The sequence below is a fragment of the Clupea harengus genome, chromosome 17 (genome assembly GCF_900700415.2).
Source record: "Clupea harengus chromosome 17, Ch_v2.0.2, whole genome shotgun sequence".
NCBI classification, from domain to species: Eukaryota; Metazoa; Chordata; class Actinopteri; order Clupeiformes; family Clupeidae; genus Clupea; species Clupea harengus.
In genome coordinates this window covers 16,113,347-16,126,407 of record NC_045168.1, presented here as the reverse complement: position 1 = coordinate 16,126,407, position 13,061 = coordinate 16,113,347, and the positions used below count along the sequence as shown (strand labels likewise).

The window sequence follows — 13,061 nt, the reverse complement described above, 5'->3', positions numbered from 1 at the left end:
TGTCTAAACGCGCGAGAGCAGCTTATCTACCAGCACGGCCAGTTCCTGCTTCAAACGCTACACTCACACAGAGTGGTAAGGGTCACTCTCTCTCTCTCAATATATATATAGTTGTATTAATAGGGCCAATATTTGAAATAATCACATCTGATAATTTAAATAGGCCAGCCTTTGTGTTTATTACACATGAAGTAATCAAGTATAAGGTAATGATTCTCAGAAATTAAATACACCATTTTTGTCACAAACATAATTTGTTTTTATCAACATGTTTATTTTCAGTTCAATTTGACTAGTTACCAACATAATCTTAGCATTGTTATTACATGATATGAAGCAATCACTGTCATACATCTTAATTCTAAGGTCAAGTCATTTATTGTTAATATTATAATCATATATTATTGTTAACCATTCAAAGTTATAACAATATGTCCATTGTTAAGAAACTAACATTATTTAGGTTTGTGATAAAGGAGGCTTCAGAATAGTCCCTCACCCTTCTTCCCCTAAACCTAACTTAGTCCAGAACCCCATCCCAGTCCCATCAGGCAGACCAGAACCCCATCCCAGTCCCATCAGGCAGACCAGAACCCCAACCCAGTCCCATCAGGCAGACCAGAACCCCAACCCAGTCCCATCAGGCAGACCAGAACCCCATCCCAGTCCCATCAGGCAGACCAGAATGATCCAAGTCTGATGGTCCTACCATAAGGACTGAAGTAACTGAAGCAGATGCAGACATTTTCAATACCCAAGTACTAGCTTATTTCTTTCTTCTTTGTTTTCAAGTTCTGAAAAGGTCTTCGGCATATTCAGACTCTTATTTAGATGTGATCACCTAAATTCAGCATTATTTCTCACAATATAAGTGAGGGTCAAAAGTTACATGTGCGTGCTTTACATTTTAAAACACATTCAATTCCGCCCAGAGCCATATTATAATGATCATATTATAATTAAAGACAAGTTGAAGTCAGGTTTTGGCACCACATTTTGTTTTCCGAGACCCCCCTCCGCACTTATTCATTACTAGACCTCAGGACCCCCCCCCCCCCCCCTCCCTCCCGCACATATTCATGACTAGACCTAAGGACTGTCTGATGTTTTGGGCCCCAACTCAAAGATGCCTCCAGACATTTCTGCTACGAATTCAGCTTCTCAGCTGGAAAGAAAATGGCTCCCCCTACAGTCAGAAGTGGGAACAGGTAAAGTCTGGAAGAGGTCTGAAAACAGGTGAAGTTAATACTATTTACAAACTAGCCGTGATGTTTGGTCAGCCCTTGCGTGTATGGAGGGTAGTCTGGAGCTGATTGGGTCTCTGTGGACAGGCCGTGTCTGCCCATCAGAAGGCCACCATCCGTGAGGACCCTGATGAAGGGGCTATTGCATGGGTCTCCCTGACTGACGGTTTACAGACCGAGCGCTCTGTGTGTCGTTCTCTATCTGTGCTGGCTGTGGAGGAACAGGGGGAACGCGGCGTGCATCACTGAGTGTTTGCGTCACTCTCCGCACAGCTCCGTCAGAAAGGCCCCCTGGCCTCCAGGTCCGTCATGTGTCCAGGCTGAGCCAGTGTCCAGAGACTCCCTCCTCCAGCTCCGTCAGAAATGACTGTGATGTTAGAGGGTAATGGACAGTGTGTGGGACACATGCTCTGCTTCTCCCTCTAACCCTCTGACCTTCAGGTGACCTCCAGGTGACCTCTGACCCTCCCAGAGCCCACCCACCTCCCCTCACAGAAGCATGGACCACGAGCGACTCTGTGTGGCGGTGGAGGAGGCTGAGTGAGTGTGTGAGTGAGTGAGTGTGTGTGTGTGTGTGTGCACGATGCTGAGCAGAGATGGAGAGGGGGTGGGGATGTCTAGGTCTCAGGGTTGGGTGTGGCCAGCAAGGGCACGTTGTCTCTTCTCCTCCGGCCCAGCGGGGGGCGCCGGTACTGCTCGCCGTCGGCCAGCGTCTGGGGAAGGGGCTTCCTCTTGCTCTCTGGCAGCAGCAGGATAGAGAGCACGGCCAGCAGGGCCAGGGAGGAGTAGACCACGTGGTGCAGGAAGTAGCCGTAGTGGTTGCGCAGGTCCATGAGCGGGGAGCTGAGGCGGCCAACACAGCCCAGAGCCAGCACTGCACCAACGCCTGTGCCCCTGGAGGACGGCACAAGACACACAGCTTTACCACACCATAGACATTACCACCCCTGGAGGACGTCACAAGACACACAGCCTTACCACACCATAGAGATTACCACCCCTGGAGGACGGCACAAGACACACAGCCTTACCACACCATAGACATTACTGCCCCTGGAGGATGGCACAAAACACACAGCCTTACCACACCATAGACATTACTGCCCCTGGAGGACGGCACAAGACTGGTATAAGATAGAGAACCTCTGAGCTCAGGTATTAGATAAAGAACCTCTGAGCATTATTCTGAGCTCAGGTATGAGATAGAGAACAGCTTTCTACAGTTAGCAATTCATTGGTGTATAGAGACTATACACATATAAATATATTTTCAAAACCTAAAAACACTATGGACATACCAACCGTGATAACCATTTAAAGGCGGTTGTATGAAAACATTTAATGTAATAAAACCTTTTTTGAAAAGTAAAAACATGGAACTGGAAGACTTTGCTGAGTCTAACATTTTCACCTGATGAAGTATGTCTGGAACTTGGTGCTGCTATATTAGTACACTGATGAGGCAGCAGTAACAGCATTGAGAGAGCAGTTGCCTTTTTATCTCAGCACAGTTTGGGGTAGAAGTCAGTAATCTTTCTTTAGACCTCCCTAGGTTTGTATTCATATGTAATACAATTTCACAGTAACATGGCTTATGATATCTTAAGACTTTACACACACACACACACACACACACACACACACACACACACACACACACACACACGCTTAGCCCACCCTCTGGGTTGTGTACCTGATGATGGTGGGCATGATCTCAGCGGTGAAGAGTACACGAGGACACACACTCACACACACACACACACACACACACACACACACACAGGGTTGTGTACCTGATGATGGTGGGGATGATCTCAGCGGTGAAGAGGACACACACACACACACACACACACACACACACACACACACACACACACACACACAGGGTTGTGTACCTGATGATGGTGGGCATGATCTCCGCGGTGAAGAGGACACACACACACACACACACACACACACACACACACACACACACACACACACACACACACACACACACACACACACACACACACGCTTAGCCCACCCTCTGGGTTGTGTACCTGATGATGGTGGGCATGATCTCAGCGGTGAAGAGTACACGAGGACACACACTCACACACACACACACACACACACACACACACACACAGGGTTGTGTACCTGATGATGGTGGGGATGATCTCAGCGGTGAAGAGGACACACACACACACACACACACACACACAGGGTTGTGTACCTGATGATGGTGGGCATGATCTCCGCGGTGAAGAGGACACACACACACACACACACACACACACACACACACACACACACACACACACACAGGGTTGTGTACCTGATGATGGTGGGCATGATCTCCGCGGTGAAGAGGACACACACACACACACACACACACACACACACACACACACACACACACACACACACACACACACACACACACACACACACACAGGGTTGTGTACCTGATGACGGTGGGCATGATCTCCGCAGTGAAGAGGATGCAGAGGTGGGCCGCCGCTTGGGAAGAGAACAGGCCCATCACGGAGAACACAGTGATCGCAGACTCCGACAGATCTGCAGGGCGACACTCGTGGGACTGTTACAGCTACACACACACTCACAGCGGATTACAGCTGAACTCACACACACACACAACACACGTGGGACAGTTACAGCTGAACTCACACACACACACTCACAGCGGATTACAGCTGAACTCTCACACACACACACACACACACACAACACATGTGGGACTGTTACAGCTGAACTCACACACACACACACACACACACACACACACACACACACACACACACACACACACACACACTCACTCACACACAACACACGTGGGACTGTTACAGCTGAACTCACACAAACACACACACACACTCACAGCGGATTACAGCTGAACTCACACACACACACACACACACACAACACACGTGGGACTGTTACAGCTGAACTCACACACACACACACACACACACTCACTCACAGCGGATTACAGCTGAACTCACACACACACACACACACAACACATGTGGGACTGTTACAGTTGAACTCACACACACACACACTCACAGTGGATTACATCAGAGGAAGACCTCTTCTTTGTCATTTGTAGCGCAATACCCACATTATAGTACAGTATTAGAAAGATCTTGCATATTTCAGATTTATTGCTCACATAAGGACAGATGGACACTGACACAAAACACAACTGGAAAAGAGCAGCACTTCTTCCGTTTTTTAAATGCAGAGTTTTATGTTAAAGCAAAACGCTTCTTACAACGGCAGCAGCACACTTACACTCGATTAGTCCCAGGAGAATGAGAGAGGCCAGCCCTGTCAGTGTCATGGCCAGGAGCAAAATTCCACGACGGCCACACCTGTTAACTGTTGCCCATAGCAACAGCCAGGCACCGCCTCCAGCACACACGGAGAGCAGGTAAGTCCAGTAGAAACTAGGGGTGGTGCCTCTGACGTCACCACGGAAAGAACTGTAGCAGTGGCTGATTCCATGGGAGATAAAGCTGAGAGGAAAACAAACACACACACACACACAAACACACACAAACAGGTTTATACCCTTCTACATCCCTGACTAAGCAAAGTGGGTGACAGTCGGTTTTGCCCCATAAGAGAAACCTGAAAATAAACTGTGAACAACTGACAAGTATATTTTGACCAATCAGCTTCCCCTAGCCCCCCCCCCCAGATGGCCTCTGGCATGACCTACGAGGTGAAGCCCAGCACGCAGATGTTTTTCCAGATGTTCCTGCTGTGCAGAAGCTCGTGGAAGGACAAGTGGGGACGGGTGGAGGAGGGCGTCTCCAGCTCCGACTCCAGCTCTGTGTGTGGAAGAACACACACACACACACACACACACACACACACACACACACACACACACACACACACACACACACACACACACACACACACTTTCATCACCAGCTCTGTGTCAGGAAGAACACCACCGCAATGACATGCCAGTGTATAATTACAGCCTGCCTGCCTGCCTGCCTGCCCTCTAAGGCAAAGCACTGGATCATGAACAGCATCAGTGTACAGAAACACTCCCCGCACAAACACAGAACACGAACATGAACCTCACAGCACAAACACAGAACATGAACATCACAGCACAAACACAGAACATGAACCTCACAGCACAAACACAGAACATGAACCGCAGAACCTCACAGCACAAACACAGAACATGGACATGTAAAATTCTCAACAACAATTTTCAAAAAGGCTAAATATTTGAGATGTCCGACTTCAATCTTTCATTTGCGAATCCCACTATACAACACAGTGAGATATTCCTGTTGTTATCACAGCAGAAAGGCATGGCCCCATAAGTGTGTAAGTGTGTTGTTATCACAGCAGAAAGGCATGGCCCCAATCAGTGTGTAAGTGTGTTGTTGTCACAGCAGAAAGACATGCCCCCATCAGTGTGTAAGTGTGTTGTTATCACAGCAGAAAGACATGCCCCCATCAGTGTGTAAGTGTGTTGTTGTCACAGCAGAAAGGCATGGCCCCATCAGTGTGTACGGGTGACCTCTGACCTGTGAAACTCTCATCATCCCGGTCCCTCTCCCTCCTCTCGCTGAAGGAGTTCATGTCTCCTGACGTCTCCGACAGCAGGAGCCAGCGCGGAGACTCTGGGAACACACCGGGAACCCTGACACAAACAAACACAAACAAACAAACAAACATGAGACTACTTCCAAAGCTGAGCTTCACTGTAAACATTTAATACTGACATAAGAGGAGATGAATGCAGACAGAATGTAGAATTTCATATCCATGACGACTGGAGATCACAACCAATCACGCCACAACTGCAGTCAGTGCACCACTCAGATAATAGAAACTATATAGACTGATTTATCTGAACGAGAGCTGATGTCCACTGACGAGCTCATATGTGAATGAGAGCTGATGTCCACTGACGATCTCATATGTGAATGAGAGCTGATGTCCACTGACGATCTCATATGTGAACGAGAGCTGATGTCCACTGACGATCTCATATGTGAATGAGAGCTGATGTCCACTGACGATCTCATATGTGAACGAGAGCTGATGTCCACTAACGATCTCATATGTGAATGAGAGCTGATGTCCACTGACGATCTCATATGTGAACGAGAGCTGATGTCCACTAACGATCTCATATGTGAATGGCCCTGAGGGGCCTCTGGGATCAATGCCGTATTGACCAACCCCGTGCCCTCAGAGTGCCCATCTGATAGGTGAAAATTCACCCTAGTTACCTCAGGACTCCGGAGCTGCATATAAGTATATTTATTAGACAAACAACAATTGCAATCGGGCTCACTCCCAGCACAAGGCTGAAAGTGAAGCAATGATAAACACATCGCACAAGGTTTATATAGACAGAAGTTGAGCGTTCAGCAGGGAAAACCACGTGGTGGATTTCTGACGTCCGAGGCAAGGGTGGAAGTTTTGCAAGGTCGGAAGAAGCACAGTTCGACCCTTCTTATCACCTCTGGTCTAAACATGCTCTTGTACATATGCAGACTAATAATCTAAGTTACACACGCACACAGAAAAGCCATGTTCCTGCTTTCATAAGAACATGATTCATACAAGGAATATATTAATACAAGGCACTTGATTCATATATTCTTAAGTCATTAACAGTGCTTGGAAATTATCTCCATCACCATCCCCCGCTCTCGCTCACCCGTAACAGAGAAACAAGGTCAAGGGTGCCGCCCCCGTCCCGAGCAGGCCGCGCCACGACTGGCACCCCAGAGCCACACCCAGCAACAACAGCTCCCCGGCAACTGTAGTCAGGCCTGCTGCCACGGTGACCAGGAGTCGCAGCGAAGGGTCACAGAGTTCGAGACCTGTTCGTCACAGTGTGAGGGATTATGGAGGGAGACAATAAGAAGGGATTAGTAGTTCACCAGGACCAGCAGGAATTATGGGGCAGGTATCAACAAAGAAGTTTGATTAATTTTCCACTGAGGCTAAAATCACTCACAACAAAGGAAACAGCAGCACAAGCAGGTAAACAACATGTATATCTATTATTATATCTATAACATATATTTCTATTATTTCTATTATACGTGTACAGCTAAAACCATAGTGACATAAACGCCACACCCATAGACTCTCCAGCCCCAGCCAAATTTCAGGATTAAGTAGAGTTTCCATGAGCGTAGCAGTCAGAGTTTTTCAGGACGCAGGAATTCCATTTCCATGCAACTCTCTTACAGGACAACCCGTTCAGCCTTACAAATCTGCTTGCATTCTTACTCTGTGGGACTTTACGGTCTACTGCTTAACACACCGCATGTCAGACTGTTATATATAACATATATAACACATGTCCATGGGGGTCTGGAAGTTTCCCGATGACTCACGTGGGATGTAAAGAGTGAGGTAGACTCCAGCATAACATATATATATAACATATGTCCACATGTCCATATGGGTCTGTATGTTTCCTATGACTCAGGTGTGACGTAAAGAGTGAGGTGACTCAGGTGTGACGTAAAGAGTGAGGTAGACTCACGTGTGACGTAGAGAGTGAGGTAGACGCACGTGTGACGTAGAGAGTGAGGTGACGTAGAGAGTGAGGTGACGTAGAGAGTGAGGTAGACTCACGTGTGACGTAAAGAGTGAGGTAGACTCACGTGTGACGTAGAGAGTGAGGTAGACGCACGTGTGACGTAGAGAGTGAGGTAGACTCACGTGTGACGTAGAGAGTGAGGTAGACTCACGTGTGACGTAGAGAGTGAGGTAGACTCCAGCGCTGGTGGCTGCCAGACAGAAGCGCATGCCGATGAAGAAGGCGGGGGATGGGGAGACACACACCAGCACGCCAAATACCACTGAGAGGGTCAGGGAAGAGAGCATGGCTTTCAGCCGACCCAAACTGGGGGAGGAAGAGGAAGAGGAAGAGGAAGCACGTTTACGACATGAGCTTATTCAATCAGAGGCCGTTTCACTGCACACACACAACCCCACTGGGCCTCAGCAAAAACAATGGACAACAAAAATCAGGTCATTGGGTTGTCAACAGCACTATAATAAGCATTTGTTTGCTTCTCTTTCTTTGAACCCCCTGGTCAATGTAAACTCTCCTCTCCGCGTCGGCCATGTTGTTGTGCTCACCGGTCAGCCGCGAATCCGAGGCCCAGGAAGCCCGTCAGGGCGCCCAGAATGAAGCAGACTTCCTCCAGGGGCACCAGCCAGTACTGACCGCACACCAGGTCCCACTGGGGAGAGGAGAGGAGAGGGGAAGAGAGGGGGAGAGAGGAGAGGAGAAGAGGAGAGAGGAGAGGAGAGAAGAGAGGGGAAGAGAGGAGAGGGGAAGAGAGGAGAGGAGAGGAGGGGAGAGGAAGAGAGAGGGGAAGAGGGGAGAGGAGAGGAAGAGAGGAGAGGAGAGGAAGAGAAGAGAGGAGGGGAAGAGGGGAGAGGAAGAGAAGAGAGGGGAAGAAGAGAGGAGAGGAAGAGAGGAGAGGAGAGGGGAAGAGGGGAAAGGAGAGGAAGAGAGGAGATGAGAGGAAGAGAAGAGAGGAGAGGGGAAGAGAGGAGGGGAGAGGAAGAGAGAGGGGAAGAGGGGAAAGGAGAGGAAGAGAGGAGATGAGAGGAAGAGAAGAGAGGAGAGGGGAAGAGAGGAGGGGAGAGGAAGAGAGAGGGGAAGAGGGGAAAGGAGAGGAAGAGAGGAGATGAGAGGAAGAGAAGAGAGGAGAGGGGAAGAGAGGAGAGGAGAGGGGAAGAGGGGAGAGAAGAGGAAGAGAAGAGAGGGGAAAAGGGGAGAGGAGAGGAGAGGAGAGGGGAAGAGAGGAGAGGAGAGGGAGAGAAGAGAGGGGAAGAGGGGAGAGGAGAGGAGAGGAGAGGGGAAGAGAGGAGAGGAGAGGAATAGGGGAGAGGAGAGAGGAGAGGAGAGGAGAGGAGAGGAGAGGAGAGAGGGGAAGAGGAGAGGAAGAGAAGAGAGAGGAAGAGAGGAGAATGGAGTCAGGAAACCAGAGACGGGAGATGGGCTCAGCGGAGCACAGGTCAGCAATAGGAAACAATACAGCAGATTACACACACACACACACACACACACACACACACACACACACACACAGCAGCAACACTTATTCAGTTACACACACCAGACACACACACACACACACACTCACACACATCAACACAGCAGATTACAAACCCACAGCAGCAACACTTATTCAGTTAAACACACCAGACACACACACACACACACACACACTCACTCACACACACACACACACACCCTCACCCTCACACTCCCGCCCTCACCCTCACACTCACACACTCACAGTCACACTCACAGTCACACTCACACACTCACACTCACACTCTCACACACACACTCACACTTACACACTCTCACACACTCACAGCTCATAAGGTGAGCATTAGCACCTCATTCCTGTGAGCTTCATGTTAATGAATGCCGTGTGAATGGGAAGACTTGCGGAGCACTGAGCTCTGCATTGAGAGCGGAGAGGAGCAGCGCGGAGCGGAGTGAGGCTCTAACGGCACACAGTGTAATCTGAGCCACTGCCAGGGCCTAGTGAACGGCTGTCACATATCATCACTCAAACCCGCTCCCATGGGTCGCACCAGCGCATTCCAGCCCTCTGTGCCAGCCTGGATGCCAACAGGAGGGCAGCGCTGCACGGGCACGGGCACGGGCTCGGCACAGCGAACAGGACCAGAACAAAAGGGGTGGGAAAATGCAGGACTTCCAGAGGAAGCCCAGAAACTAGTTCAGAGACACTTGTGAAACCTGTCCTTGCACATGTGTTTGATGTCTTTAGTCACTTTTTGCATACTTTCCCCATCTTGGTCAAACCCTTTGCCAGCTTTCTTTTGATGTCTTTAGTCACTTTTTGCATACTTTCCCCATCTTGGTCAAACCCTTTGCCAGCTCACTCAGGTACAGGTTTCACATAAACTCCAAAGCAATGTCTGCATGAAAGAGCAAGAGTAAGTCGGTGTTGCAACAACAGCTCAATCAAGGCGCATTGATTACAGTGGCTTCCTGCTACTTAGATTGCAACACAGTCTAAGGTAGCTGAATCGACACAGGAAACAGGAAGCGCTTTTGCATTTCTGAATTGATGTTTTTTTCCTTCTTCTAGTCCTGCTCTCCCAGTGAAAACACACCAACTTTCTCTCATTCATTAAGGGCTCCCTGTTTGTTTAATAAGTCCCTGTGTCTTTAAATGGGTTCTGCGCATGATTGTATTTTCAGCTGTCGGGGGCAGACCGGGTGCCAGGCGCACCACCCACGAGTGCCACCCGGCCGACACCACCCTCCTCGCAGGGCTAAAAACAAACACCGCCCTCAGTGTGGCCAGAGCGCGGGACGGAGTGGAGGAGCCGCACGGCCAGTAAATCCTGCCGCAGGACACAAGGCGGGAGGCCCGCTGGCTCTTACGAGAGGACGTGATGGATTGCCTTTGTTGCAGAGAGAGGAGAGGTTTGGGTCATGTTTACACCCTTGAGTTTCAGCAATAAATCCAAAACATTAATAAAAGGCTCTCGTCTCATTATTCAAGCCCTAGCAGGCTATGAGCTGGACGTGTGCTTCAGCTGGTTCTGCCACAGCACACTAAACTGGTGATGCTATGAGCTGGACGTGTGGTTCCAGAGCTGGTTCTGCCACAGCAGACTACACTGGTGATGCTGGAGGAGGATTTAACCTGTCTGACCTTCAGGACAGGCAGAGGGGAGTAATGCTCATCTGTAGAGCTGGATGCTATCAGCCTGGGTGGCAGAGGCCTATACTATACTGCCTGTTTGACCAGATGCCTGTGAGACTGAGTAACCAGTGCGGTGTGCAGAATGAAACTTTATTTTTCATATTTATAGAGGCTGTGGTTTGCTCTGTGTTCCTTGTCGCCAGTCTAATATTTACTCTCTCTTTGACAAGAGGACGTGAACGGACTCCGGAACATTCCTGAGGACGGTGCCAGACAGACGTGACTGCTCTGTGAGTGTGTGCTGAGAGTCATACCTCGGTGACGATGTTGTTCCTCAGGCCCTCGGTGACGTTGTAGTCCCATCCGTGCTCACAGTCCTCCACGCCGGCCTGGGTGCCGTTCACGAACAGGTACTGCTTGCACTGGGACAGGTGTCCGCTGTCCCCCTGCTGCGCGCCCTTCTCCCACGGCAGAGAGGCGTTGAGCACCTGGGGGGAGGGGGAGGGCCCGGGGAGGCGGCAGTGGTGGGGGGCGGCCAGCGTGAGGAGGGGGTCGGAGGACAGCAGGAAGGCGAGGAAGAGGTTGGGCAGGATGGTGAGGCAGATGAGGAGCCGCTGCTTCTTACGCCCCAGAGCCAACACCATCACCTCGCCCGTGGGGGGCAGGGAGGGGGGCAGGGGGAGGGTGGTGGGGGCCGGGGATGAGGGGGTGGGGGAGGAAGGGAGGGACGGTGGGGGCGGGGGGCACGGGGAAGGGGAGGGCAGTGGGGAGGAGGTTGACGTCATGGCTAAGGAAGTGGGGACTGAGGAGGAGGGAGAGAGAGAGAGAGAGAGAGAGAGAGAGAGAGGCCTGGCGTGCCTCGGACTCCTTTCTAAGTATCTCTCTCTTGCTCCAGCTCTCTCACTTTTGATGCCTCCTTATAGAGCAAAGAGGGGGAAGGAAAGAAAGAGAGAGAGAGAGAGAGAAAGATAGACTTTCAGTCTGTGTCTCTCCCTCTCTCTCTTCCTCTGTCTACCCCAGGAGGGTTACAGGGAGAGTATCTGTGGAGAGACAGACAGCAAACACCACATTGGTACAGGTTCCTTCATTAACACTACATTCCTTTAGCTAGTCACAGCATCCATTACATTACAGCATCACTCAGTCAGTCTTTCACCGTCAGAGTACCGGTCCAACTGGAAGGACTAACTGTAACAACTATTCACATCCAAACATTCTTCCAGTGCAAATCGGAGATGGTGCAGGGGCAATTGTGTGATAAATTGTGCATCATAAACGTGTATAGGCCCACTGCATGGCTAGTTTTATAGGACAACAGCTTATCTCTATTGGTGTCATAACAGTAGGCAATAAAACTTGCTAACAAATACAAGTGTTGACAGATAGAGTTCAATTAGGCTATTATTTTTCAATTAATCCGACAACCATCAATTACATTAGCAGGAAGAAATACTAGACAACAGTCTCACAGTCTATATCTTTAAAAGCTTATTTGAGGATAAACTGTTCAAAAAGGTAAGTCATCAGTAGTGGAGGTCCAAACTCAAAACATGAGTTTCTTTGGCGTTTGACAACTTGGCAAGTGCTTCGCATGTTGGACGTGGACACGTTGTGCTTTAGCGTTAACCTCCAGCTTTAAGTGCACAAGCATAGCATATAGGCTCTAATAAGATGCACAACCACCACCAGGCCAGGAAATACTGTTGACGGAATTCCAACGTTATATAAGAGGTGTTCCTCAGAGGGGAAAAGTACTGTGCGGCGATGCCGTCCATGCACGGCGAAACAGCCCACACTCAGAGGGCTAAGCATACTAACGTTACACGACAGGCACAGACAGGACATCATGTAACATATAGTCTCTGCGATCGCCCGATGTTATGCTGGGAAGAAACTGGTGACGTATTCCCTCAATGACACTGGACATACACCTGCGCCAACAACAACGACCAATTTCAGGCACTATTTCATTTAATTTCCGCGTAATATACAGATGCACCGCAACCTCAAAATATCCGAATGACACTCAACTTAAAATACGGGAGAACCTACCTTTCTTTCACAGTAGTCCACAGAGACACACAAAGCATACATACAA

The 13,061-nt window shown here is 49.5% G+C and overlaps 1 protein-coding gene across 3 annotated transcripts in view; it reads right to left on the bottom strand.

The window, feature by feature from the left end:
* Positions 1–253: 253 nt before the first annotated feature.
* Positions 254–13,061, bottom strand: part of slc22a17 (solute carrier family 22 member 17) — a 13,373-nt gene continuing 565 nt past the window's right edge. The window contains exons 1-11 of one of the 3 annotated variants that reach the window (XR_006152907.1): positions 13,016–13,061; positions 11,278–12,003; positions 8,400–8,503; positions 8,006–8,160; positions 6,958–7,123; positions 5,813–5,928; positions 4,978–5,089; positions 4,548–4,771; positions 3,695–3,806; positions 1,090–2,138; positions 254–1,038 (exon numbers count right to left, since the gene is read on the bottom strand). The exon at positions 13,016–13,061 is cut by the window's right edge and continues 565 nt beyond it. Coding sequence is in view for 2 of the 3 variants with exons in the window: in XM_042710206.1 (XP_042566140.1) it covers positions 1,862–2,138; positions 3,695–3,806; positions 4,548–4,771; positions 4,978–5,089; positions 5,813–5,928; positions 6,958–7,123; positions 8,006–8,160; positions 8,400–8,503; positions 11,278–11,748 (1,737 nt within the window). In the remaining variant the exon portion in view is untranslated. The other 2 variants (XM_042710206.1, XM_042710207.1) reach the window with 2 other exon arrangements.